Raw genomic sequence first — 26,079 nt, forward strand, 5'->3', positions numbered from 1 at the left:
TGGGGTGTCTCTACTACGCAGGGAATGTTGGACTTTGAGGTCGATTTGCTGACTGTTCCATCAGGAAAAATCCTTGCGTGAGAAGAGTGCCATATATGGCACACTTGCAAGAAGAAAAAGCCAGAAGAAAGAAGAAAATGCCAAATATGGTGTGGATTTTTGCGGTTGCCATGACAACAGTTCATTTTTCTCCAAAAATTGGCCGTCACCATGGCAACCGCACAATTCCGCACCATATATGGTTGGTTTGTAGCAGCTGCTCCAGGCCGCTGTGTGGGTGCTGGTCCAGCTGGCTGGCTGCAGGGCCCACGGGCAGGGGGGCATACAGGCAGCAGGGAGGGGGCATACAGCTGGGGTACCTGCATGGCTGGTTGGTTCCTAGGCGGTATATACTAGTACCACAGGTGCTACATTAGCAACCCGTTATTTGCCAGTTGCTATGGAAACTCACAAGTCTCATCATACAGGTTCCATTGAAAGTGTTGATAAAAATTCATCTGAATGTGCACAAAATTTGTGTCAACAATATTGTTTGATCTAGAGAAATAATTAAAAATGGAAGATCAGAACGAACAAGGAAAGATTGTCATAAAGGACAAGGGATGATAGAAAGGACTTCAAAAGTGCAAGAGACCAGCATGAAAGCTTCAGCTACAAAATTAATTTAAAAAAATAGAAAATACCGGGAACGGGGAAAGCAATGTGCAGATGAGGCACAGTCCCAGTCACATACAGATCAATGGATGCATAGCAGCATGTAGGTAAACGGTAACCAGTAAACATAGAAAACAGACTGCAAGAATCACCATAGGACATCAACTAATGCAACTTATTACAAGCAACTACACAAGACAATTCTGAAAACAGGCAAATTACGGTATCAAGTGTCCATGGCGATACACTGTCTACATGTATATCTACTGTGGTCTATGGTGTACCAGTGACCAGTGGTGTACTAGTGATCTAGAAATCCAGGGGAAATCGAGCAGCACACTGATTTCCTACTACATTGCACATGTGTCGTCAAAATGGATCAGAAAATGGATCAGAATTTCTGATCAATTGGAAAAATATGCAACTAATTTGACTCTCACAATCGGATTCAAGTTCATTGAGCAGCACTGTCTATTGGCGAGGCCCGGCTTCATTCCCCACCACTGCAGCAATGACAGTGAACATGACGAGCAATAATTCAAGCGTAGCAACACCAGTCTACATTCCAGTTGAGCACGCTTGACTCGATACATTGAGCCAGTTTAACTATGCAGTTCATTGTTTACTAGACTTGAAGTTGTGATCTCGATTCAGCCAGTGTCTCTGAGCTTTGTTGACGAGACCCGGGGATGAGGCTGAAACAACTTGCTGCCCACGGATATCTGCAATGTAGATCGGGAACTTTTGTTGCTATTCACATCATCACTGGCCAAGGTCCAGCCTTGAGCAGTTGCACCCTGCAACACAGAAACAGAGAGGAGTACAGAATGCATTCAGTGGCGCCATCCCTCAGCCAACCTTTAGCTATGCAGATTTACATTCTTCTTCGTACTTCTCCTTAAGGCCGCAACCACACTACGTAAAAATCACAGTACAAATTTTCATGCATTTACAAGTCGGTACGCAACCACACTACACTTTTTGGTCTGCATAGATGACGTTTTCACGCGACCAGCACGTGACGTTGTCGTACCAAAGCGTGTGCCATGCGCTGGAAAAGACCGGGAATTTAATTAAAAAACAATGCTGATGCTGATGCTATGTACGATGACCCGGTACAAAAGCAAAGTTGTACACAGCAGAAGGAGCGCGAAAACGACGAAAACGACAAACGTGGCTTTCTACAGGGGTGCGCCAGTTGCTGAAAACCTACAAAGCGCATTTTGCATTTCGCACGCGTCGGCATGACGATTTCTACTGTAATGCCGTTTGTACGTGATTTTGTACCTAGTGTGGTTGCAGCCTTACAGTGCATTTCAAAACTATAGACGCGTAGGGTTTTTGAAATATTTCAAATTTGGCTGGAACTTTTTGAGAATAGTTTTCGGAATATTGCTCAGGATCGCTCCACAATTACTCCCATATAGTTTCTAAAGGATTGGATAACAGACGCCCAATTTGGAAAAAATTATGCACAAAGTGATCACAGATTTTATGTTGTATAGATGCTGGCATAACGGTTTTTGCCTAGGTACGCGTCTATAGTTTTGAAATGGACTGTAGTAAGGACGCAAAGCCTGAAATCGAAATTCCACCACTTGCAGCCCTCTGGGCGCCGAGTCGAATGGTGTTGGTCTGAGGAAACTGTATCTCTCCATTCGCCCCTATATTCCTAATCAAGTTCACGCACCACCACCGGTATTGTAAAAGTGCGCCCTCTGGATAGCGAGTGGCACGGAAATACACTTGAAAAGCCATTTCGTTCTTATAGAAGCACAGACAAAGATGAAACTTTCAGAACCCGTAGTCTCCTGGCCGCTAAATGGAAAGGGGTTGGTCCGAGGAGGCTACGTTACAGCGTTCAACGCTTACTCCCAACCAAATGCAGTCCCACTAGATTACTTTTGCACCAGTCAGCTGATGCGGATCAGCTGATAAAGCACAGTGCCACTACTGTCACTGCATGCACCAGAATACCTGCAGGCTGCTGGTGCACTAGGGAATGCTACATTAGCAAATACTCGCTGGTGCGCTAGCAAATTCTGCAGTAGTGAATCCTGCACTAGGGAATACTGCACTAGAGAATGCTGCACTAACACTGGTGAGCTAGTGAGTATTTGCTAGTGCACTAGCAAATACTCACTAGCTCACTGGTGAATACTCGCTGGTACACCAGTGAATGGTGCACATCATCAGAGTAGGTATGAACAGTGAAGTACTGTAGAGCCATGTAGTCATTGGTAGCAAGGCTTGAATGATGAATGCCAGCTTTCTCACACCAAAGACATTTGATACAGCACCCTGACGACTACAGGTTCTGAAACGGTTTCATATTCGTGATGCTTCAATATAGATGCTGAGCGAATATCAAACGTAGAAGAGAAGGGACAAACTAGATACGGAGTTTAATTCTGACCCGACACGCCGTCACAACCTGCACGTCAGTAAAACGCACGTCACATGTCACTACATGTTATGCATACAATTGCATGGAACACAGTAGGATCATTGGGGTTCAATTCTGTTGTTTCCGCATAGCCTTGCCCTTCATTTTCATGTTCGATAATCCTGAGCTACTCAAGTTGAATTGGTGTTCTGTTTTGCTGCTTTGAGGTGTAGTTGGACCGTATTGTCAAGTATCTTGTTGGTGTCCTCGTCAATATCAAGTTCGCAATCGACACTTATTTGGTTGCCATAGGACTCATTTCGTTGTGCTCATATCCCCCCCCCCCCCCCCTTGATCTTTTGTTATAACTATGAACGTTAGTTGGAAGGTTGTAGGTGTGCACAGGAGAGATATGTTGGAGCTAGGCGCCTGGTCGTTAGATATCTCAGTACTCTGTCGGTTTGGTGGCTAGTTGTTACACTTTCTGACTGTATATCATCTAGTTACAGTGGCGAGTAGTTGCTCATAATTCGCCGGAATCCAGGCGCGGTCCCTTCTCCTTTCTACATCATTATTATAGTAGGGCCAGCTCTTCCAATCTCAGCTGAGGCACGGGTTAATTACGGAGTACAGGACAGACTGTGGAGCATCCAACTATCTCGGCCCAATGCCATTTAACACCCAGACAGTGGGAGTGGTAAGATCTAGTTTAGGCCCTACACGGTACTTCTCCTTTAAACTGGAGACAAACTACATTACACTTACAATTTCAAGATGCGACCGTCGGACTCATTCACTGCTGCGTGTAGCCGCCTGGTCACCTTGGGAACTGAAGCCGACTGCAGACTGTGTCATGTAGCTACTGCAGTAGTCCTTGCTTCACTAGCTGTCACTCTGCACAGGGTACACAGGGTACACAGAGAACACATACACAGCATAGAACATGCAGAGGAGTTATACAGTGATCCACAGAGACAGGTACTGGCCTTGTCACAGTACCAGTGTCGGGTGCCGAAGAACTGGCGGCGGCGGGGGGGGGGGGGGGTGGGAGGGGGATCAGCATCCTAGCCTAGGCCATTCCTATTTTCATGTACCGTAAAGTACCGCCAGAGCGCCCCGACCATCTCGTCCTTTCGTGGTCGTATTGTGGAGGTGGTCTCCTGTGTGTAGGTCATACGACACGAACTTTGCACACATCATCGCACGTTCTGCAGACAATCCATACCTTCGAGTGGACACGCGCTCCACACAAAACCTGCCATTAAGTGTGACCGTAGTACACTAAGATTCTCACACCGTACAAACTAAGGTTCTCACACCGCACAAACTTCGTTGCACTCTGCCATACGATTTTCCTTTCCCTGGCTGTAAACTCAAGGTGGAGTGCTCTCGCGAGACGGGGCGCTCTGCCGGCGGTACTTTAGTTTACGCTAGTACTACAGTCTATGCACAGCCGTTGAGTCACCATCTATACAGTCTATGCACAGCCGTTGAGTCACCATCTATACAGTCTATGCACAGCCGTTGAGTCACCATCTATACAGTCTATGCACAGCCGTTGAGTCACCATCTATACAGTCTATGCACAGCCGTTGAGTCACCATCTATACAGTCTATGCACAGCCGTTGAGTCACCATCTATACAGTCTATGCACAGCCGTTGAGTCACCATCTATACAGTCTATGCACAGCCGTTGAGTCACCATCTATACAGTCTATGCACAGCCGTTGAGTCACCATCTATACAGTCTATGCACAGCCGTTGAGTCACCATCTATACAGTCTATGCACAGCCGTTGAGTCACCATCTATACAGTCTATGCACAGCCGTTGAGTCACCATCTATACAGTCTATGCACAGCCGTTGAGTCACCATCTATACAGTCTATGCACAGCCGTTGAGTCACCATCTATACAGTCTATGCACAGCCGTTGAGTCACCATCTATACAGTCTATGCACAGCCGTTGAGTCACCATATACAGTCTATGCACAGCCGTTGAGTCACCATCTATACAGTGGCATGCACAGCCGTTGAGTCACCATCTATACAGTCTATGCACAGCCGTTGAGTCACCATCTATACAGTCTATGCACAGCCGTTGAGTCACCATCTATACAGTCTATGCACAGCCGTTGAGTCACCATCTATACAGTCTATGCACAGCCGTTGAGTCACCATCTATACAGTCTATGCACAGCCGTTGAGTCACCATCTATACAGTCTATGCACAGCCGTTGAGTCACCATCTATACAGTCTATGCACAGCCGTTGAGTCACCATCTATACAGTGGCATGCCGCTGTGCTTGGTGACATCCTAGCCCGCCTGTTAGTTCTTCGACAACGCTCTGTTCTCCGGCACCCAACAGCGCTGTAGTTAATAGTACCATGATGGATTGGAGTACATTACGTAGCTGAATGACACCATAACATTACATGCATTAATTATATGCATGCAGTGCTGTAGTGCTGGTCGATTTACATCCAGCATTCGGAGTCTAAGTCGCAGCGGCAATTTCTGACTTTTTTCAAGGGTTTTTCCTGTGCCAGTCAGTGGATGCCTGGGTGCCTAACATGTGATTTCTTGTTCTACAGGCATTGTGCGACAGTTCAGATCCTGGTGGCTACAGGGGTAGTGCTGAATATAGTCAATTGTTTCATCATGCGTACGCCTTTGGGTGTTGATTCACATGGTGGTGGTATCGGTGTAAGGAAGCTAGCTGCCAAACACAGAGGAGGCTGACGAACGAAAACCAAAAACGTACATGACAATGCTGCCAGACTAGATTCGGTTCTCATACCAAGGTCAAAGAGGATCAGATTTCATTAACACACGCCAATGTGAGACGGTGAAGTGGCCAAGTACAGTACCTTTGAAAGAACAAAGTTGGGTGATTTCCAGCCCGTCCTCCTCCACCAAAACCACCACTGTGTCCACCACGGGGTGAAAATCCACCACTACCACCCTGACCGTCGCCACCACCACCATCACACTGGGACTGAGAAACAATGCCAGTTTGCCCATACTGACTGACCAATGGCTACCCACCACCACCATCACACCGGGAAAAACCATGCCAGTCTGCCCATACTGACTGACACCACCACCACCATCACACCGGGAGAAACCATGCCGGTCTGCCCATACTGACTGACACCACCACCACCATCACACGGGAGAAACCATGCCAGTCTGCCCATACTGACTGACACCACCACCACCATCACACGGGAGAAACCATGCTGGTCTGCCGATACTGACAGACCAATGGCTACCCGGTTTCTTTGTGACCACCAGTGATCCTATCTTCCATATTGAATTCACACACCTCCCCGCAACGACACACATGTCACCTACTAGGTTCTGATGTGAGCAGAACTGCCAGGGTTCATGTTGTTCTTACAGAAGCGTGGACAAAGATGGAACCTTCAGAACGGATCCTTTGCCGGCCACTGAATCGAACAGGATTGGTCCGAGGAGGTTGTAGTACATCGCCTATCCCTTACTCCCAATCGAACGTGGCCTGGGAGTCCCATTGCAATATCTAGGTACCCGATGGTCAGCCTCTGCCAATGTCCTACTACAGTAGTGGACTGCATATCAGGATATCAGGGATGTTTTTTTCTTTTTCCAAGGGGTCAATGCATTTTTTACATGTCCCTGCACATTATTTAATGTGCCCCAATTAGGCTCCAACTGCACTAGGTAAAAAATATACGTATGTACTATAAATGCCGCTTTTGGTGTAAGTCGTCAAGGTCACATACGGGAAATCTAGTACGATCCATATAATTATGTTTCAGCAATTCGCAGGCCCCTGTATAAGCAGCTGTTTACACATGTACCGTATCTTTTGAATTTCATGTACCTCTCAACACCAATGAATACTCACCTGATACGACATTTTCTGGCGGTTAGGCTGGAAATATGCAATACAACTTGCAGTGCGGCTGCTGGCTGTAATATACACACATTTTCACCTTTCACATGCGTATACTTTTTACCTAGTGCGGTTGGAGCCTTAGCGCTGCAAGTTGTATTGCATTTTTTTTTCAGCATTAATTTTGTCCAGTCCAACCGGCAGAAAACGTCGTATCCGGTGAGTATTGGGTGCATGAAAATCAAAAGATACGGTACATGTGGAAAAAGCAGCTTATACAGGGGTCCGCGATTTGCTGAAACATATATGGATCGTATAAGATTTTCCGTATGTGTCCTTGACGACTTATACCAAAAGTGGCATTTATAGTACATACGTATATTTTTTACCTAGTGCCGGTTGGAACCCAAGGGGCCATCCGGCTTTATCGATAATTTTCACATTACGAAAAAGTTTAGTTGCAACCCTCCCCCACCCAGCCACCCCCCTTGAACGTAAGATACAATTGACTTGACAGCGAGAATGGTTTAATAGATGTTTACGCTATCAATATTTTTAAAACGAAACTCTCCTCGACGCACCCCTCTATGAATGAAACCAGTTTTGGTTTCATGTAAAAAAATCGGGCCCCTAAATCCCTGGTGCAAATGGTGCACATCACCATGCATGGATAGTGAAGTGCATTGGAAGTCATTGCTAACTGATGATGTACTGCAGCCTCCTCAGACAACACCGTTCGGCTCAGAGCCGACGAAAGTACAGGTTCTGAAAGTATCAGTCTTTGTCCGTGTTTCTAAAAGAAGGAAATGATGCTCCAGTGAAAACTTCCATACACAAACTCCGATCTCGTACAGCATACTCTTCCCATTGCGGTGGAGGTGCACGCATTTGATTGGGAATATAGATTGGGAATTTATACAAAAGAAAAAGGACCAAGGAACTACAAGTTACGCTATGGACTGGGCACTATCAAAAGTCAATGAGTCTGATCTGTGTCCCACACAAACTGGTTTTCAGGCAGGGGGTCAATGTAGCGTAGCCTACGGTACAGTAAACCTTGTTTTTGGAGCCATATGTCCATATGTGGCAGCAGCATGTCACTATTATGAGCAAACCTTGTGTGGAGCCATACGTCCATAATGTGATTTGTGGCAGCGTGTCACAATTATCATCGAGGAAAGGCTATTATATTCATGGCATCATTGCACCCACCTGCACGTTGGCAGTAGCCTGCACTGCCAAGACTGAGCAACAACACATGAATACCACCACACTGGCAATGGCAGTGTAGACGGGCTGTGGCGGCCGGGAAGCAGCATACGCTGTAGAGGAAGTTACCCAGCACGAGACCACCAAACAAGCGCCCTGATCCGGTGAGATGCATGGCAGTGCTGTGAACAGAAGCACAGCGGCGGCATGTCACCGCTATGCAGCGGACCAAGAGACTGCAGCTCCTGAGATATACACACACACATGCACACACATACACACACACACACACACACACACACGAACAGCGAGGAACAGGGCACTTTCAGAACTGCCGCTCTCAAATATGTCAAAGGAATTTGATTGAATACATCATAGTAAATTGTTTGTAGTTCTCAAGTCGTTCCACACAGAAGATGATGTTGGGCTGCTGAGAGTACCGTAGACCAATAAGATGATGTTGGGCTACTGAGAGTACCGTTGACCAATACAACCCCTGACACTGGTAGGACGGTATTGGTAAGACAATGTAAGAGTCCCTTGAATTCTCTATCCTTATGTTCCTTGTCATAATTATATCTGAAATAAGTATTGAGACATGCAGAGAACACAGGTGGCGCAGGCCAGACCGGCGCTGATGGATCAAGATATGAGTATTCCGTTTGAGCTCATTTACGCAGAAGACACAGGTTTTATCAGCGTAAGCCGCCAATGGCTCACAGAGCTTAACTAAAATTCACGTCGGTCGCTGTTCGGGCACGCACTTGTCCCACGCACTTGTCCCACGCACTTGTCCTACGCACTTGTCCTAGGTAAGGCCACACTGGCAGTGACATCATCGAGTTTGGCACGTTACACGCTCGTTGGTACATTCGTTGGTACATTCGTTGGTACATTCGTTGGTACATTCGTTGGTACATTCGTTGGTACATTCGTTGGTACATTCGTTGGTACATTCGTTGGTACATTCGTTGGTACATTCGTTGGTACATTCGTTGGTACATTCGTTGGTACATTCGTTGGTACATTCGTTGGTACATTCGTTGGTACATTCGTTGGTACATTCGTTGGTACATTCGTTGGTACATTCGTTGGTACATTCGTTGGTACATTCGTTGGTACATTCGTTGGTACATTCGTTGGTACATTCGTTGGTACATTCGTTGGTACATTCGTTGGTACATTCGTTGGTACATTCGTTGGTACATTCGTTGGTACATTCGTTGGTACATTCGTTGGTACATTCGTTGGTACATTCGTTGGTACATTCGTTGGTACATTCGTTGGTACATTCGTTGGTACATTCGTTGGTACATTCGTTGGTACATTCGTTGGTACATTCGTTGGTACATTCGTTGGTACATTCGTTGGTACATTCGTTGGTACATTCGTTGGTACATTCGTTGGTACATTCGTTGGTACATTCGTTGGTACATTCGTTGGTACATTCGTTGGTACATTCGTTGGTACATTCGTTGGTACATTCGTTGGTACATTCGTTGGTACATTCGTTGGTACATTCGTTGGTACATTCGTTGGTACATTCGTTGGTACATTCGTTGGTACATTCGTTGGTACATTCGTTGGTACATTCGTTGGTACATTCGTTGGTACATTCGTTGGTACATTCGTTGGTACATTCGTTGGTACATTCGTTGGTACATTCGTTGGTACATTCGTTGGTACATTCGTTGGTACATTCGTTGGTACATTCGTTGGTACATTCGTTGGTACATTCGTTGGTACATTCGTTGGTACATTCGTTGGTACATTCGTTGGTACATTCGTTGGTACATTCGTTGGTACATTCGTTGGTACATTCGTTGGTACATTCGTTGGTACATTCGTTGGTACATTCGTTGGTACATTCGTTGGTACATTCGTTGGTACATTCGTTGGTACATTCGTTGGTACATTCGTTGGTACATTCGTTGGTACATTCGTTGGTACATTCGTTGGTACATTCGTTGGTACATTCGTTGGTACATTCGTTGGTACATTCGTTGGTACATTCGTTGGTACATTCGTTGGTACATTCGTTGGTACATTCGTTGGTACATTCGTTGGTACATTCGTTGGTACATTCGTTGGTACATTCGTTGGTACATTCGTTGGTACATTCGTTGGTACATTCGTTGGTACATTCGTTGGTACATTCGTTGGTACATTCGTTGGTACATTCGTTGGTACATTCGTTGGTACATTCGTTGGTACATTCGTTGGTACATTCGTTGGTACATTCGTTGGTACATTCGTTGGTACATTCGTTGGTACATTCGTTGGTACATTCGTTGGTACATTCGTTGGTACATTCGTTGGTACATTCGTTGGTACATTCGTTGGTACATTCGTTGGTACATTCGTTGGTACATTCGTTGGTACATTCGTTGGTACATTCGTTGGTACATTCGTTGGTACATTCGTTGGTACATTCGTTGGTACATTCGTTGGTACATTCGTTGGTACATTCGTTGGTACATTCGTTGGTACATTCGTTGGTACATTCGTTGGTACATTCGTTGGTACATTCGTTGGTACATTCGTTGGTACATTCGTTGGTACATTCGTTGGTACATTCGTTGGTACATTCGTTGGTACATTCGTTGGTACATTCGTTGGTACATTCGTTGGTACATTCGTTGGTACATTCGTTGGTACATTCGTTGGTACATTCGTTGGTACATTCGTTGGTACATTCGTTGGTACATTCGTTGGTACATTCGTTGGTACATTCGTTGGTACATTCGTTGGTACATTCGTTGGTACATTCGTTGGTACATTCGTTGGTACATTCGTTGGTACATTCGTTGGTACATTCGTTGGTACATTCGTTGGTACATTCGTTGGTACATTCGTTGGTACATTCGTTGGTACATTCGTTGGTACATTCGTTGGTACATTCGTTGGTACATTCGTTGGTACATTCGTTGGTACATTCGTTGGTACATTCGTTGGTACATTCGTTGGTACATTCGTTGGTACATTCGTTGGTACATTCGTTGGTACATTCGTTGGTACATTCGTTGGTACATTCGTTGGTACATTCGTTGGTACATTCGTTGGTACATTCGTTGGTACATTCGTTGGTACATTCGTTGGTACATTCGTTGGTACATTCGTTGGTACATTCGTTGGTACATTCGTTGGTACATTCGTTGGTACATTCGTTGGTACATTCGTTGGTACATTCGTTGGTACATTCGTTGGTACATTCGTTGGTACATTCGTTGGTACATTCGTTGGTACATTCGTTGGTACATTCGTTGGTACATTCGTTGGTACATTCGTTGGTACATTCGTTGGTACATTCGTTGGTACATTCGTTGGTACATTCGTTGGTACATTCGTTGGTACATTCGTTGGTACATTCGTTGGTACATTCGTTGGTACATTCGTTGGTACATTCGTTGGTACATTCGTTGGTACATTCGTTGGTACATTCGTTGGTACATTCGTTGGTACATTCGTTGGTACATTCGTTGGTACATTCGTTGGTACATTCGTTGGTACATTCGTTGGTACATTCGTTGGTACATTCGTTGGTACATTCGTTGGTACATTCGTTGGTACATTCGTTGGTACATTCGTTGGTACATTCGTTGGTACATTCGTTGGTACATTCGTTGGTACATTCGTTGGTACATTCGTTGGTACATTCGTTGGTACATTCGTTGGTACATTCGTTGGTACATTCGTTGGTACATTCGTTGGTACATTCGTTGGTACATTCGTTGGTACATTCGTTGGTACATTCGTTGGTACATTCGTTGGTACATTCGTTGGTACATTCGTTGGTACATTCGTTGGTACATTCGTTGGTACATTCGTTGGTACATTCGTTGGTACATTCGTTGGTACATTCGTTGGTACATTCGTTGGTACATTCGTTGGTACATTCGTTGGTACATTCGTTGGTACATTCGTTGGTACATTCGTTGGTACATTCGTTGGTACATTCGTTGGTACATTCGTTGGTACATTCGTTGGTACATTCGTTGGTACATTCGTTGGTACATTCGTTGGTACATTCGTTGGTACATTCGTTGGTACATTCGTTGGTACATTCGTTGGTACATTCGTTGGTACATTCGTTGGTACATTCGTTGGTACATTCGTTGGTACATTCGTTGGTACATTCGTTGGTACATTCGTTGGTACATTCGTTGGTACATTCGTTGGTACATTCGTTGGTACATCCGTTGGTACATCCGTTGGTACATCCGTTGGTACATCCGTTGGTACATCCGTTGGTACATCCGTTGGTACATCCGTTGGTACATCCGTTGGTACATCCGTTGGTACATCCGTTGGTACATCCGTTGGTACATCCGTTGGTACATCCGTTGGTACATCCGTTGGTACATCCGTTGGTACATCCGTTGGTACATCCGTTGGTACATCCGTTGGTACATCCGTTGGTACATCCGTTGGTACATCCGTTGGTACATCCGTTGGTACATCCGTTGGTACATCCGTTGGTACATCCGTTGGTACATCCGTTGGTACATCCGTTGGTACATCCGTTGGTACATCCGTTGGTACATCCGTTGGTACATCCGTTGGTACATCCGTTGGTACATCCGTTGGTACATCCGTTGGTACATCCGTTGGTACATCCGTTGGTACATCCGTTGGTACATTCGTTGGTACATTCGTTGGTACATTCGTTGGTACATTCGTTGGTACATTCGTTGGTACATTCGTTGGTACATTCGTTGGTACATTCGTTGGTACATTCGTTGGTACATTCGTTGGTACATTCGTTGGTACATTCGTTGGTACATTCGTTGGTACATTCGTTGGTACATTCGTTGGTACATTCGTTGGTACATTCGTTGGTACATTCGTTGGTACATTCGTTGGTACATTCGTTGGTACATTCGTTGGTACATTCGTTGGTACATTCGTTGGTACATTCGTTGGTACATTCGTTGGTACATTCGTTGGTACATTCGTTGGTACATTCGTTGGTACATTCGTTGGTACATTCGTTGGTACATTCGTTGGTACATTCGTTGGTACATTCGTTGGTACATTCGTTGGTACATTCGTTGGTACATTCGTTGGTACATTCGTTGGTACATTCGTTGGTACATTCGTTGGTACATTCGTTGGTACATTCGTTGGTACATTCGTTGGTACATTCGTTGGTACATTCGTTGGTACATTCGTTGGTACATTCGTTGGTACATTCGTTGGTACATTCGTTGGTACATTCGTTGGTACATTCGTTGGTACATTCGTTGGTACATTCGTTGGTACATTCGTTGGTACATTCGTTGGTACATTCGTTGGTACATTCGTTGGTACATTCGTTGGTACATTCGTTGGTACATTCGTTGGTACATTCGTTGGTACATTCGTTGGTACATTCGTTGGTACATTCGTTGGTACATTCGTTGGTACATTCGTTGGTACATTCGTTGGTACATTCGTTGGTACATTCGTTGGTACATTCGTTGGTACATTCGTTGGTACATTCGTTGGTACATTCGTTGGTACATTCGTTGGTACATTCGTTGGTACATTCGTTGGTACATTCGTTGGTACATTCGTTGGTACATTCGTTGGTACATTCGTTGGTACATTCGTTGGTACATTCGTTGGTACATTCGTTGGTACATTCGTTGGTACATTCGTTGGTACATTCGTTGGTACATTCGTTGGTACATTCGTTGGTACATTCGTTGGTACATTCGTTGGTACATTCGTTGGTACATTCGTTGGTACATTCGTTGGTACATTCGTTGGTACATTCGTTGGTACATTCGTTGGTACATTCGTTGGTACATTCGTTGGTACATTCGTTGGTACATTCGTTGGTACATTCGTTGGTACATTCGTTGGTACATTCGTTGGTACATTCGTTGGTACATTCGTTGGTACATTCGTTGGTACATTCGTTGGTACATTCGTTGGTACATTCGTTGGTACATTCGTTGGTACATTCGTTGGTACATTCGTTGGTACATTCGTTGGTACATTCGTTGGTACATTCGTTGGTACATTCGTTGGTACATTCGTTGGTACATTCGTTGGTACATTCGTTGGTACATTCGTTGGTACATTCGTTGGTACATTCGTTGGTACATTCGTTGGTACATTCGTTGGTACATTCGTTGGTACATTCGTTGGTACATTCGTTGGTACATTCGTTGGTACATTCGTTGGTACATTCGTTGGTACATTCGTTGGTACATTCGTTGGTACATTCGTTGGTACATTCGTTGGTACATTCGTTGGTACATTCGTTGGTACATTCGTTGGTACATTCGTTGGTACATTCGTTGGTACATTCGTTGGTACATTCGTTGGTACATTCGTTGGTACATTCGTTGGTACATTCGTTGGTACATTCGTTGGTACATTCGTTGGTACATTCGTTGGTACATTCGTTGGTACATTCGTTGGTACATTCGTTGGTACATTCGTTGGTACATTCGTTGGTACATTCGTTGGTACATTCGTTGGTACATTCGTTGGTACATTCGTTGGTACATTCGTTGGTACATTCGTTGGTACATTCGTTGGTACATTCGTTGGTACATTCGTTGGTACATTCGTTGGTACATTCGTTGGTACATTCGTTGGTACATTCGTTGGTACATTCGTTGGTACATTCGTTGGTACATTCGTTGGTACATTCGTTGGTACATTCGTTGGTACATTCGTTGGTACATTCGTTGGTACATTCGTTGGTACATTCGTTGGTACATTCGTTGGTACATTCGTTGGTACATTCGTTGGTACATTCGTTGGTACATTCGTTGGTACATTCGTTGGTACATTCGTTGGTACATTCGTTGGTACATTCGTTGGTACATTCGTTGGTACATTCGTTGGTACATTCGTTGGTACATTCGTTGGTACATTCGTTGGTACATTCGTTGGTACATTCGTTGGTACATTCGTTGGTACATTCGTTGGTACATTCGTTGGTACATTCGTTGGTACATTCGTTGGTACATTCGTTGGTACATTCGTTGGTACATTCGTTGGTACATCCGTTGGTACATTCGTTGGTACATTCGTTGGTACATTCGTTGGTACATTCGTTGGTACATTCGTTGGTACATTCGTTGGTACATTCGTTGGTACATTCGTTGGTACATTCGTTGGTACATTCGTTGGTACATTCGTTGGTACATTCGTTGGTACATTCGTTGGTACATTCGTTGGTACATTCGTTGGTACATTCGTTGGTACATTCGTTGGTACATTCGTTGGTACATTCGTTGGTACATTCGTTGGTACATTCGTTGGTACATTCGTTGGTACATTCGTTGGTACATTCGGGCAGCTGAGCTGAGAGGTACTACGGGAGGCCGGTGGTGACACTCCCGATAAAGCTCAAGTGACATGTACTGACCTCTCCCAGTCAGGTAATGGGCTTGCAGCTGTGGAACACCGACAACTTACACCACCTAAAACTGGCTGCCGCTGCTGACAAGACTTGGACCAGTAGCCAAGCATGACCAAACAATCAATAAAAACAATTCGTAGGTTTAATACCTAGAAAAAGCTCAAACCGGCTAAGCAGATATCTAAATCGGAGTACTTTCGTATGAAACTAATGGGTTCAGTCAGACCTAGGATGTATGGACTGCCCAAGATACATACGTCAGCCTGCCCCTTCCATCCTATATTTCAATGATCAGTTCCCCGCTGAATTCCATTTCGAAATGGTTATGTGGGCTAACACAACCTGTTGTTGGTCACTATTGTAAACATCAAAGACAGTTTCGAGTCTTTATTAGTCATATATACCACTCTTGGTCTAAAAAGAAAAAAAATACTTTTTTGATATTCCAATGAGAGTGGCTAACCAATGGCTTGTCCACCAACACTTTAAGTTTCGAAAGAAATAAAGCACCCATGGAAGCGGCGGAGCAACACAATGATCCAGGAGTACACGCTGATCTGGGCTATCAGAGATAAGGCCACATCGTACAGCAGCGCAACAAAGAGGTGCAACCTCCGCATCACCGAAAAGACCAGAATAATCACTGCTGACAAAGAGAAGTAGGGAGCAACACACAATTCCCCAAGTATCGCCGAAGTCGCACCAATCTCTTCTTGACAAAGAGAAGCTGTTGAATAAGAGAAGCGAGATCATCGGCGAGTGGCGGCACAGCAACAAGCAACGACTCGCCAACTTCACAGCCACGATGTATGGTGTGACCTGGACCGTATGGCATGCATGTGTGACCAGGACATGCATGCAGGAATCTCACGTCTCCACCCTACCCTGCTATGCCCAAACCTGGCACGCTCACACCGATCTCAATAAAGATCTTATCTAATGGACTTTTCACACCACCTCTATCTGCTAACTCTCGCCTTCACACTTCACGCTGTCTTTCTTTTGTGCACCTTGCTGTGTGGCTGGTTATATCTTCTAGTGATCATCCGCACAGCTTTGCTTCAGATTGTTATGTTACCCAATGATTGCTTTTTGAAAGCATGAAACTCTAGTAGCAACAGATATATGTCCTTGATGAGGACTGCTCCCATCGTGTATGTATTTTTTCAATATAGAACAACAAGGACAATCAAGGCTTGTTTGCTCCGGGGTATTGTAAAAGGACACATGAGTGCAAGTAATGTTATGTAACTTTAAACTTTTCCCGTTTGCATCTTTCCCTCAAACGAGTGAATCATAGTATTTGAAAAAGTTACATACTGCATGTCAGCAGGCATGGCCTTATATTCGAAACACCGCTGCTTTCCTAGTTATTTTAGATGCAAAATGCCAAAGTCCACACAGAAATACTTCATATCTAAATCCACTTGTTCACCTTTCCTGCTAGGCTGTAAGTTAGTTAGTATAATACCTATTCCTTCATTTTACATACTTCGAATGTTATTTCATTTATGAAGCTTATGGCTTTATAACTGAGACTAGCTTTATAATCGAATTTCCCTCCATGGCTTTTTATGGCGCGGCGGACATACGGTAATATTACATTATCGGCTCAGTATCCTAGAGTTCAATGTTTACTACTTGCACAGTTACTATTTCACCCTAGGTACTTTTACTTGTGACTCGGATGGAGAGCCAAGGATGAAAGTTAAGAAGAAAGGACCAAAGGTTGAAATGTTATCAGTAGCTGTCCAACACTGACAATTATAAGCAGGCTACTAGTGAGTCACAACGTGCAACAGTTAGCACAATACTGACTGCTGTATTACTGACATTCAACGTGACCTGATCGGTTTAGCTCCATCACGTCTCGAATGCGCACACCAACAGCCTTCCACTTCTGATGTATATAATGAATGTAGAGCCGAAGGATTTATTGCAATTACATACCAATATAAAAACCGAGGCAAAGCCGAGGTTCATATTGGTAGGTACTTCAAAAAGTAATTGCAAGAAATCTCGAGGCTGCTACATTTAGATGTTGACCTGCACTTCCCCCAAAAAAGGAGTATTTTATAAACAGTCTTTATTGGCCTTAGTAGTATTTTATAAAATAATCGTGTTTATTGGTGAAGTCGGTTGTTCCAACGAGGAACACACGCTTCCTGCCGAACGTTGACTGACTCGCGACTGCCATCCGGAGCACACGAGGAGCGTGTCGCACCTTCCACTCGGCGAACTTGCAAGAAAGCACCACTCCCTGCTCAATACACAGTGGCCCGGGAATTCACCCCTCATCAGTTGAGCTTGAGTAGGCTGAGGAAGATTGTGCCTGAAAAGCACCACTTATATAGTGCCCTCCAGGCCAAACCATCACCAGGGATACAAACTTACAGAGACGCTTGGTTTCAAAAGCCAATAAACACTGTTTATAAAATACTCCTTTTTAGGGAAAAGTGCAGGGGTATTTATTGAGTCAAACAAATTTATTTGGATTTGATACTGTTGACGGTGTAGTCACTAATTAGTGTGCATACTTATTTTAAAGGAGAAGTATACCTTAAAATCAAATTTTCACCAGCTGTAGTCGTTGGGGTGCTAAGTCGAATGGTCTTGGCCCGAGGAAGTTAAGACACTCCGTTCCTCCCTTATTCCCAATCAAACTTGCGCACTTCCATCGAAACTGGGTGACTGCGCCCTACTAGTGGGATTTGTATGCAAAATGTCACTAAAAGTGCCATTTCGTTCTTATAAAAGCTCGGATGGCCGCGATTGGCCCATCTGTTGCAATATTTTGGACGCTTGATCGACTGGTTCTGGTCCGAAAAGGTTACGATGCTACGTTCGGCCCTTATTCCCAATGGAACACGGTTGAGTAAGTGGTCACGTGCTCATGCGTACACCAGTCACCTGGTCACCGTGCCCGCGGGCTACAACTTGCAGTCTGTTTGGATGCGTTCCTGTCACTCAAGTTGAACCCTTGAGCCTTTGAGTTGAACCTTGGTGTGAATTTGTAGCCTGTAGGCACGGTGACCAGGCGACTGGTGTACGCATGAGCACGTGACAGCCTACTCAACCATGTTCGATTGGGAATAAGGGCTGAATGCTGCATCGTAGCCTTTTCGGACCAAAACCAGTCGACTCGGCGTCCAAAAGACTACAACATATGGGCCGCGGCAATTGCGGTCATCTGTGCTTTTATAAGAACTAAATGGCGCGATTAGTGACATTTCAAGTTCCACGCAAATCCTCATCTAGTAGGGTGCAGTCACCCAGTTTCGGTGGAAGTGGCGAGTTCGATTGGGAATAACGGAGGAAGGGAGCCTCTCAGCTTCCTCGGACCAAGACCATTTGACTCAGCACCCGAAGACTACAACTTGTGAAAATTAGATTTTTAGGGTATACTTCCCCTTTACTAAGGTCAATATATGAACTTTTGACGTGAGAAAGGTGTTACGTGTCCGTGTAACTTCCCCTCTTTTTTTCTTTCTTATCTTCGATAAACTTGAGCCTCCCAAGTTGGGTGGTTGTTGTTTCGCGTTCTTGAAGTGAGCCATGGCCGTCCTGTGCCGTCACAGTGGTCCTTCGTCTTCTGTCATCATCTTGTCACAGTTAACATTCTTAGTTTGCTGTGATGTTTAGCTTGTTTTCGTCTTGAGTGCGCACGTTCGCCTTCCCCTTTCTTACGCTATTTCATAACTAAGAACCTTCAAAGTTTGAAGGCTGTTGGTGTGCGCATTCGAGACGTGATGGAGCTAAACCGATCAGGTCACGTTGAATGTCAGTAATACAGCAGTCAGTATTGTGCTAACTGCTGCACGTTGTGACTCACTAGTAGCCTGCTTATAATTGTCAGTGCTGGACAGCTACTGATAACATTTCAACCTTTGGTCCTTTCTTCTAGGTGTTATTTTAAGTGTTACTACATCAGTTTGAGCGAGTTGCAGACAGGAAAAGTCTGCGGGTCACGCGGTAGTATTGCATGACATTGACCAACACCGGATACTGACGAACTATAACTGTCCATCAGCTAGAAAGTAACTGGTGGTATTAGTGGACATTCAGAGCGTAACTTGTAAATTCCTTGATCCATTTATTTCCTATATTAAAATTAATCCTTGGTTCTCCATCCGAGTCCATCCACACATCAACATAGTTTACTATTATTGCTCTTGGTTCTTGTTCAATCCCTTTGAGGGACGACAACCGCTGGAATGTGTGTGTTACAATGACAGCCGCCATGTCAGCTCATATTATTGATGCCGCGTGACGTAACTTGATACATGGTATTATGTAACCCAATATTAGTTCAAAACTAGTATTAGATAAACATTGTTACAGTTCACGCCGATATTGTTGGATTGACAGCATGAAACAAGGTGGTGAAGGCCTACCCATGGCCACGTCGGGACATCGCCAACCCCGTCTACAGAGAGCACCTTCTCGCGACAGTGTCATGGTGATGACAAAAAAAACTGTTGACAGCTGACGAGCTGAGAGAAGGACGTCATGGGCAGAAGTCGGAAGAAAAGAAGTTTTTTTTATACAAGTTGAAGTTTCAGTGGCCGCATGACCACCAGGATGACATAAAGAAAAGAGCGAAGAATACCAAGACGGACGTCAGGAGTAGTCTCCTACCCCCCCCCCCCCCCCCATCATAATGAGGGTCAGAACCGGGTGCGACACCCATATGGTTCAGATGGTCCGCAGGGACCGGGGCTCTGCCAACCGCGGAAGCCGGTTGTAGTAAGGTCACTGTTTTCGAACACAGTGTCCTCCACCTTGTTTCATGCTGTCAATCCAACAACTTGATACATGTAGTGGATTGAATTGCAAGTATTGGGATACAGCCATTCACTCCCGACTCATTTACAGTGTTGAGGCTTGCTCAATTTTCTAGTTTTCCTTCGGAAGTTCCTCCACTGATTGATTGGTTACAACAACTAAGGCGGTGTAACGTGCACAAAAGCATGAATTTAGCAATCACAATACAATGAATTTAGCAGTCACAATACAATGTAATTACAAACACATACTGTATACTGTAAAAGCCATAATATATAACAAAGTGCTAACTTTAAATCTGTCGCTAAAATAGAAATCGTTATACACAAATTGACACATATACTGTCCTATTGAGCGTTGAGAGTGAGTGAGAATCGTTACCTTTGGTACAAGTAAACTAGTCAATTTTGGGAAATCGTTACATATGCACCTCGTTAGAATAATGGCTTTTACAGTATCTCCATGAACCGATTGTTAAAACCAACGGTCACAATTGCAGTTATACTTGTAGCCAACTTCTTAGACATGCTTGTCCTGTGACATCCAACATAATCCAAAGGATCGGAACCGCCCAGTGAATATTTAGATCTTCAGGGAACTGCGGCTGGCCGCTCAGATGCCCAGTCAGTTTCCGTTGGTCTTATCATGCTCGTATGCATCACCACGTATTTTGAGGAACCTCAAAACTCAAACTTGGGTGTTTTGGTTCCACGAGCCATCAGGTGCAGCACAGCAGGCCAAAGATGGCGGTCAGTGGCATATTGGACGTAACGGGTGGGGCAGTGGTAGCTCCCCCGACCAAAGGACTCGGGTTATTGTACTGCACTCTGTACTACGCTGTTTTGCACTATGTTTTTTTGTTGGCAGTGCGCATGCCGGAGCGCAGTCCCTGCAATATACTCGTACAGCTACTGCTTACAGGGTCGATCCCCCCACAAAGTCAGTTGGCCCAATGTCCTTACCCCCTTACCCCCCCCCCCCCCCCCTGAGGCCTGCGGACACGATATTGCCAGAGTTTCCTGAGGGATTCAAAGCTTCCTTTCCCACCGCGCCATAGTTTCCAAGACACCTTTGCCGAAACTGTAACTTCCCTGTGTGAAACTCCTATAATTTTCGGTCTTTTCCGGTAGTAGACATCCTTAGCAAAAGTACGATAACGCTAACTTTTATGGTACTCACTCCCAGCCGTGACAAAAGACGTTATCGGATAACGGAAAAACGTTACAGAGCTCAAAATAACGGGCCGACGTTCGTTATGGAAATTCTGCAAAAAATGCAAAAACTCGCATTGTTTTGTAACTGGCGGGAGATAAAAAGCACGTCGACGTGCAGATCGAGATGAGATCGAGAGTCGAGATTGCTTCCTCTTGTGACATTTAGCTTTTTGGCGAGTTTTGCCTTTCAGTTGACAATTTCTGCGTCCTCTGCTTCGTGCCGTTCTCCCTCTATCCCATCTGGGAAACAAAGGACCAGTTCCGCGGCACTCCTGAGGAAGAAATTCATCGGCCTCTCCCAGACGTGCTGGAGCTGGAGAACCCTTACAGTCTTCGGTGCTGCGTTTAGGAAAGGGTTTCCAAGGACCTGGGAACAGCGAAAACTCATGTTCGCCGTGCTTTTGCTATTCCAGAGTAAAAGACCTCGCCAAGGTATTCTTTCGGAACGACAGCAAACTAATCCCTGGTTCAAAATTTTGAATTTCCCGCATCTGTTTCCACGAAAATTCATATCGACATGGTTGTCACGACTACTTCGTCTCAACTATAACGTACTTTGTGCTAAGGGAAAAGTCAGCTTGAACGATCCGAGGTACGGAAAGGTTTGCGTTTACGTTAGCGTTTTTTTAGCTAAGGATATCTAATATCCAATAATTACATCCAAGAGTCGGACTTCTCGGCCTTTTTCCGTTCAACTTTTCGACTCCCGAACCCAGTTTCCGTCGAACGCGACATCCGAAATTCGAAAATTGGTAAATATCTATCATTTTCAATGAGTAATACTACTGATTGTAAACCAAATCCTTACTTTCTTCATTGTCCAAACAACAGAGGCTGAGCTGACAGCTTGCGAAAATAGTTCAGCTTAGCGGCTTACGTGGGACGAAGAGAGGGACGAACGTTGGAGCTAGCAAAACAGCAAACAGCACCGAACCTGCAAAGTAATTGAATACATGTACATGTAGATAGTAAAATGTAATAATTGTCCCTTCCCACAATTCGTCAACAAAACAGACAGTGTTTCTTACAAAGACTTATAGAGTAATTCCTCGTATCGGAACTCTTTACGAATAGGACACTTGCGAACTGCGTTAGCGCTCGCTAGAAGACGTACTTCTTCCCTAACAAAATAATAAAATACTACTACTACAACTACTACTTCTTCGCTGGCTACAGTTACCGGCCGGAGACACAGACAGGGCCTTCGGGTAAACAATCTGAAACTGACTTCGCTGGAAGGAAAGTAGGAATGAAGCTACAAGTACAAGTAGTGGAATTGTAGTCCTACACTAGCTAGATCCTGCTACTTTCGAAAGCTTGTAAAAATAGTTGTGACAAACAAGCGCAATCATCTGACACACACTACACAGTCAGTACACATTGTAGCCCGTCCACGGCATGTATGGCATACATGCCATACATGGGCATGGTCAGACTCATAATACATGTACCGGTATGATGATCTCCGTCAGTACTGACAGTACTGGTCACCTACACCACTGACTGTATATGTACACAGACTGACAGTTCTTACCAGTACTGTAGCAGTAGTACTGCAGTGGCAGTTACAATTATGTACTAGTAGTAGGCAGTAGATCTACGAGTTCAAGTCCTAGCGCAGGCGCTAGCGGCTAGGCCTAGGCCTGCATGTAGGGGGGGGGGGGGGGGAGTACTACTACTACAACGTATAAATGTTACAACTACTCGCGATCATGCTCACTCCCTGCATGCTCCGCATACCCCGAAAATAAAAAAGCATCATTCCACAGCGATTCTGTGACGTCATGTTTTGTGTCATGACACAAAACACGACGTCACAGCTCAGAATCCCTGTGGAATGACGTCATTCGTGTACGCGGCGCGATTTTTGCAGACATTAATGTTTTTTATGTAGATCTAGAAAATGTGGTAAATACCTCTTTCATTATTGTAGATAGCATGAAAATTAATACTAGTAGTACATGTAATTGGTTTGCCCATTCCAAGCGTGGCGAACATGTTCAGGCTTCTGTCAAGATGTCTCAGGCCTCCCAGTCGTCCTACACGAAGCTGGGAGCGCACTGTTTTCTGCTTTAATGTGGAATGGCAACCATCTTTGGACATGGAATTTGTAATAGAAAATAAGGAACTGATCAAAGAGAATATCAAGAATAGAAAGATCGATGTGGACCTTGATTCAGTTCTCTCTGACTATGACGCTTATTGTAAGCTGAAAGTGGAAGAGCAAGAGCTGAAAGACCGTGTTACCTCTCTCCGGAAGGCGGTACGAGGAGGAGGCGTATCCGAGGAAAAGAAAGCCACAATGACCGATCAGCTTTGTGATCTGAGTGACAGAACTGATGTGAATCGCCCCGCAAGAAAGGCTGCGTATATAAAACATCGAGATAGTGCTGTTGATGTACCGAATTCGATTTCCCCACACACGCCAGTTGGCGATTATGAGAAAGCTCAGGTGGTGGACACGGTTGGTGAAAGACCTACATTTGCATTTAAGCATCGCGATTACATCGCATTGAGTAATATTCACCGACTGCTTGACCAACCATCAGCTTTGTTTGCCTCTGGTCCTAACCGGATGTTTCTGCGTGGACCTGCAGCAATGTTGGAACAAGCGATTATCAGCTATGTTTTCCAGCTGATCTACTCAAAGCCTGGCTTTGAGCCCGTTCTTGGACCTGATATTATCCGCGAGTCAGTTGTGAAGGCATGTGGATATGTTCCTCGCGGAGACAAGGAGCAGATGTTTCGTCTTGGTGGAGAGGATGACGATCTCGTATTATCCGGTACTGGGGAACTACAGATTGCTGGCATGTGTTCGTCCAGTGGCCACCCAAGCCACAGTCTTCCACGGAAATATGTGACTGTTAGTCATTGCTTTCGGCGAGAAGCCGAGGGAGGTATGTTTTACCGGATGAATCAGTTCAGCAAAGTGGAGCTGTTTGCCATCACTCAGAATGATGTTGAGAAGAGTGATGCTGTTCTCATGCAGTTTGTTAATATACAGAAAGAGATTCTGTCCAGTCTGGGCCTGCATGGGCGCTTACTGGAGATGCCCACCGAGGAACTAGGCAACCCTGCGTATCGTAAGCTTGATTTTGAAGTGTGGATGCCCGGGTATGATGACTATAAGGAAGTCTGCAGTGCATCAAACTGCCTGGATTATCAAGCACGCCGCTTGCAGATCTACAAAGGCGGTTACAGAACGCCGCGCTTACCAGCGTATCCAGACCGAGTGTGGTTGCATACTGTCAACGCCACTGCCGCTGCAATTCCTCGTCTTATCATAGCCCTGATTGAAACTCACCAACGTGAAGATGGCACTATTGGCATTCCCGAGTGCCTTCGGCCATTCCTGGGAAACCGTGAGTGTTTCAGTCCACCTTCGCCGCCAAGGACAAAGGACTTCAGAGGCAACAATCTAATACGAGATTTCCATTAGTCGCGTGTTCTAGCCACCCAAGTCATGTACTACTGACACCCAAGTCATGTGAAATCACAATGCACGTTTGGCCACGTTTCTCTGTGCTGGTGGTGCTAGTTCGTTGTGTACATGGTATGGGTACGCCTGCTGACTGTGTCCTGCTGCTGCTGCCTTGAGCAGTCTCTCCAGTCTCGACCAAGTTCACTTGGCATTTGCTTCTCGTGAGGTTTGCTGCTGTGCAATATTTGAGGTGTGTGTGTGTGTGTGTGTGTGTGTGTGTGTGTGTGTGTGTGTGTGTGTGTGTGTGTGTGTGTGTGTGTGTGTGTGCATGCTCTGCTGTGCAGAGCATGCACACTTTTTGCACGCTGTTTGCTAGCTTGTTGAACAAGAATGCTGTTGCTGCAAAGTAGTGATAGTGATGTTGAGCACTATGACTTGTGTGTGGACTTTAGTGCACAACAAGAAGATTGTGTACAGAGATGCCCTGCAGAGATGCCCTGTAACAAGCTGCATGGCCAAACTACACTGTACCTGCTCACATACATCATCGTATGCGTATGCCCTCTGACATTATTTCCGGAGCAGAAATTGTCCAGCTGCTTTCATGCTACTACTCTGAGAATCATGATTATTTTGCATTCTTTGTATCCAGTGTTGCCATGATTGGATCAGACTGGCAGTTGTTTTCAATGAGTGCTTGATGTGTTCTGGGCTGGATACTCAACGCATGCACTTTATTTTTAGTTATCACCGGTGCCCCGGTGGTCTAATTGAATGTTGTGTTGATACTACACCACGTACAATGTGGACAAGTGTTGTACAACCATAATTGTACTTGTAGGTGTGCGTGCTTGCGTATGTGGATTAGGCAGGTATCTGATGCTAGTCTGGATCTGTTTCATTCAGATCTTGTCTGCTATTGTTGCTAACTTATAAGAGAAAACCTGTGGGTGCATTAGCAGATTTGCGCGCTTCTCTTGCAACGGGTGTACATTGTGTGTGTGTGGGGGGGGGGGGGACTCTGATTTAGCCACTAACACTAAGCAAGTACAAGACCGCGTTTTCCGCGTTTTTCCCGCGTTTTTTAAACTTTGTTGTTGCACTACACGTACACACAGTGCACTGTTCGGTCAGCAACGTCTCATCGTGGCGGCTTTTTACTCAA

At 45.0% G+C, this 26,079-nt stretch overlaps 2 protein-coding genes across 3 annotated transcripts; one reads left to right on the plus strand and one right to left on the minus strand.

Moving 5' to 3' along the window:
• Window positions 1-474: 474 nt before the first annotated feature.
• On the minus strand, window positions 475-22,737 carry LOC135821913 (uncharacterized). 2 transcript variants are annotated; one of them, XR_010554408.1, is made up of 5 exons: window positions 22,522-22,737; window positions 22,302-22,427; window positions 8,135-8,376; window positions 3,806-3,934; window positions 475-1,451 (listed from the first exon to the last, which is right to left on the minus strand). XR_010554408.1 is itself a non-coding variant. In XM_065334900.1 (4 exons), the coding sequence occupies exons 1-3, from the start codon at window positions 15,602-15,604 to the stop codon at window positions 3,930-3,932; spliced, it is 351 nt and encodes a 116-aa protein (XP_065190972.1). In that variant the 5' UTR covers window positions 15,605-15,680; the 3' UTR covers window positions 475-1,451; window positions 3,806-3,929. The 2 variants fall into 2 exon arrangements, 1 of the variants encoding a protein (XP_065190972.1); XM_065334900.1 differs by lacking the exons at window positions 22,302-22,427; window positions 22,522-22,737 and adding an exon at window positions 15,501-15,680.
• A 689-nt stretch (window positions 22,738-23,426) lies between these two features.
• LOC135820996 (uncharacterized) lies at window positions 23,427-25,734 on the plus strand. The gene has a single exon (XM_065334052.1). It carries the CDS (start codon window positions 23,490-23,492, stop codon window positions 24,930-24,932), a length of 1,443 nt encoding a protein of 480 aa, XP_065190124.1. The 5' UTR covers window positions 23,427-23,489; the 3' UTR covers window positions 24,933-25,734.
• Window positions 25,735-26,079: the final 345 nt, after the last annotated feature.

This window comes from Sycon ciliatum, chromosome 7, assembly GCF_964019385.1.
Source record: "Sycon ciliatum chromosome 7, ocSycCili1.1, whole genome shotgun sequence".
Classification (NCBI taxonomy): Eukaryota; Metazoa; Porifera; class Calcarea; order Leucosolenida; family Sycettidae; genus Sycon; species Sycon ciliatum.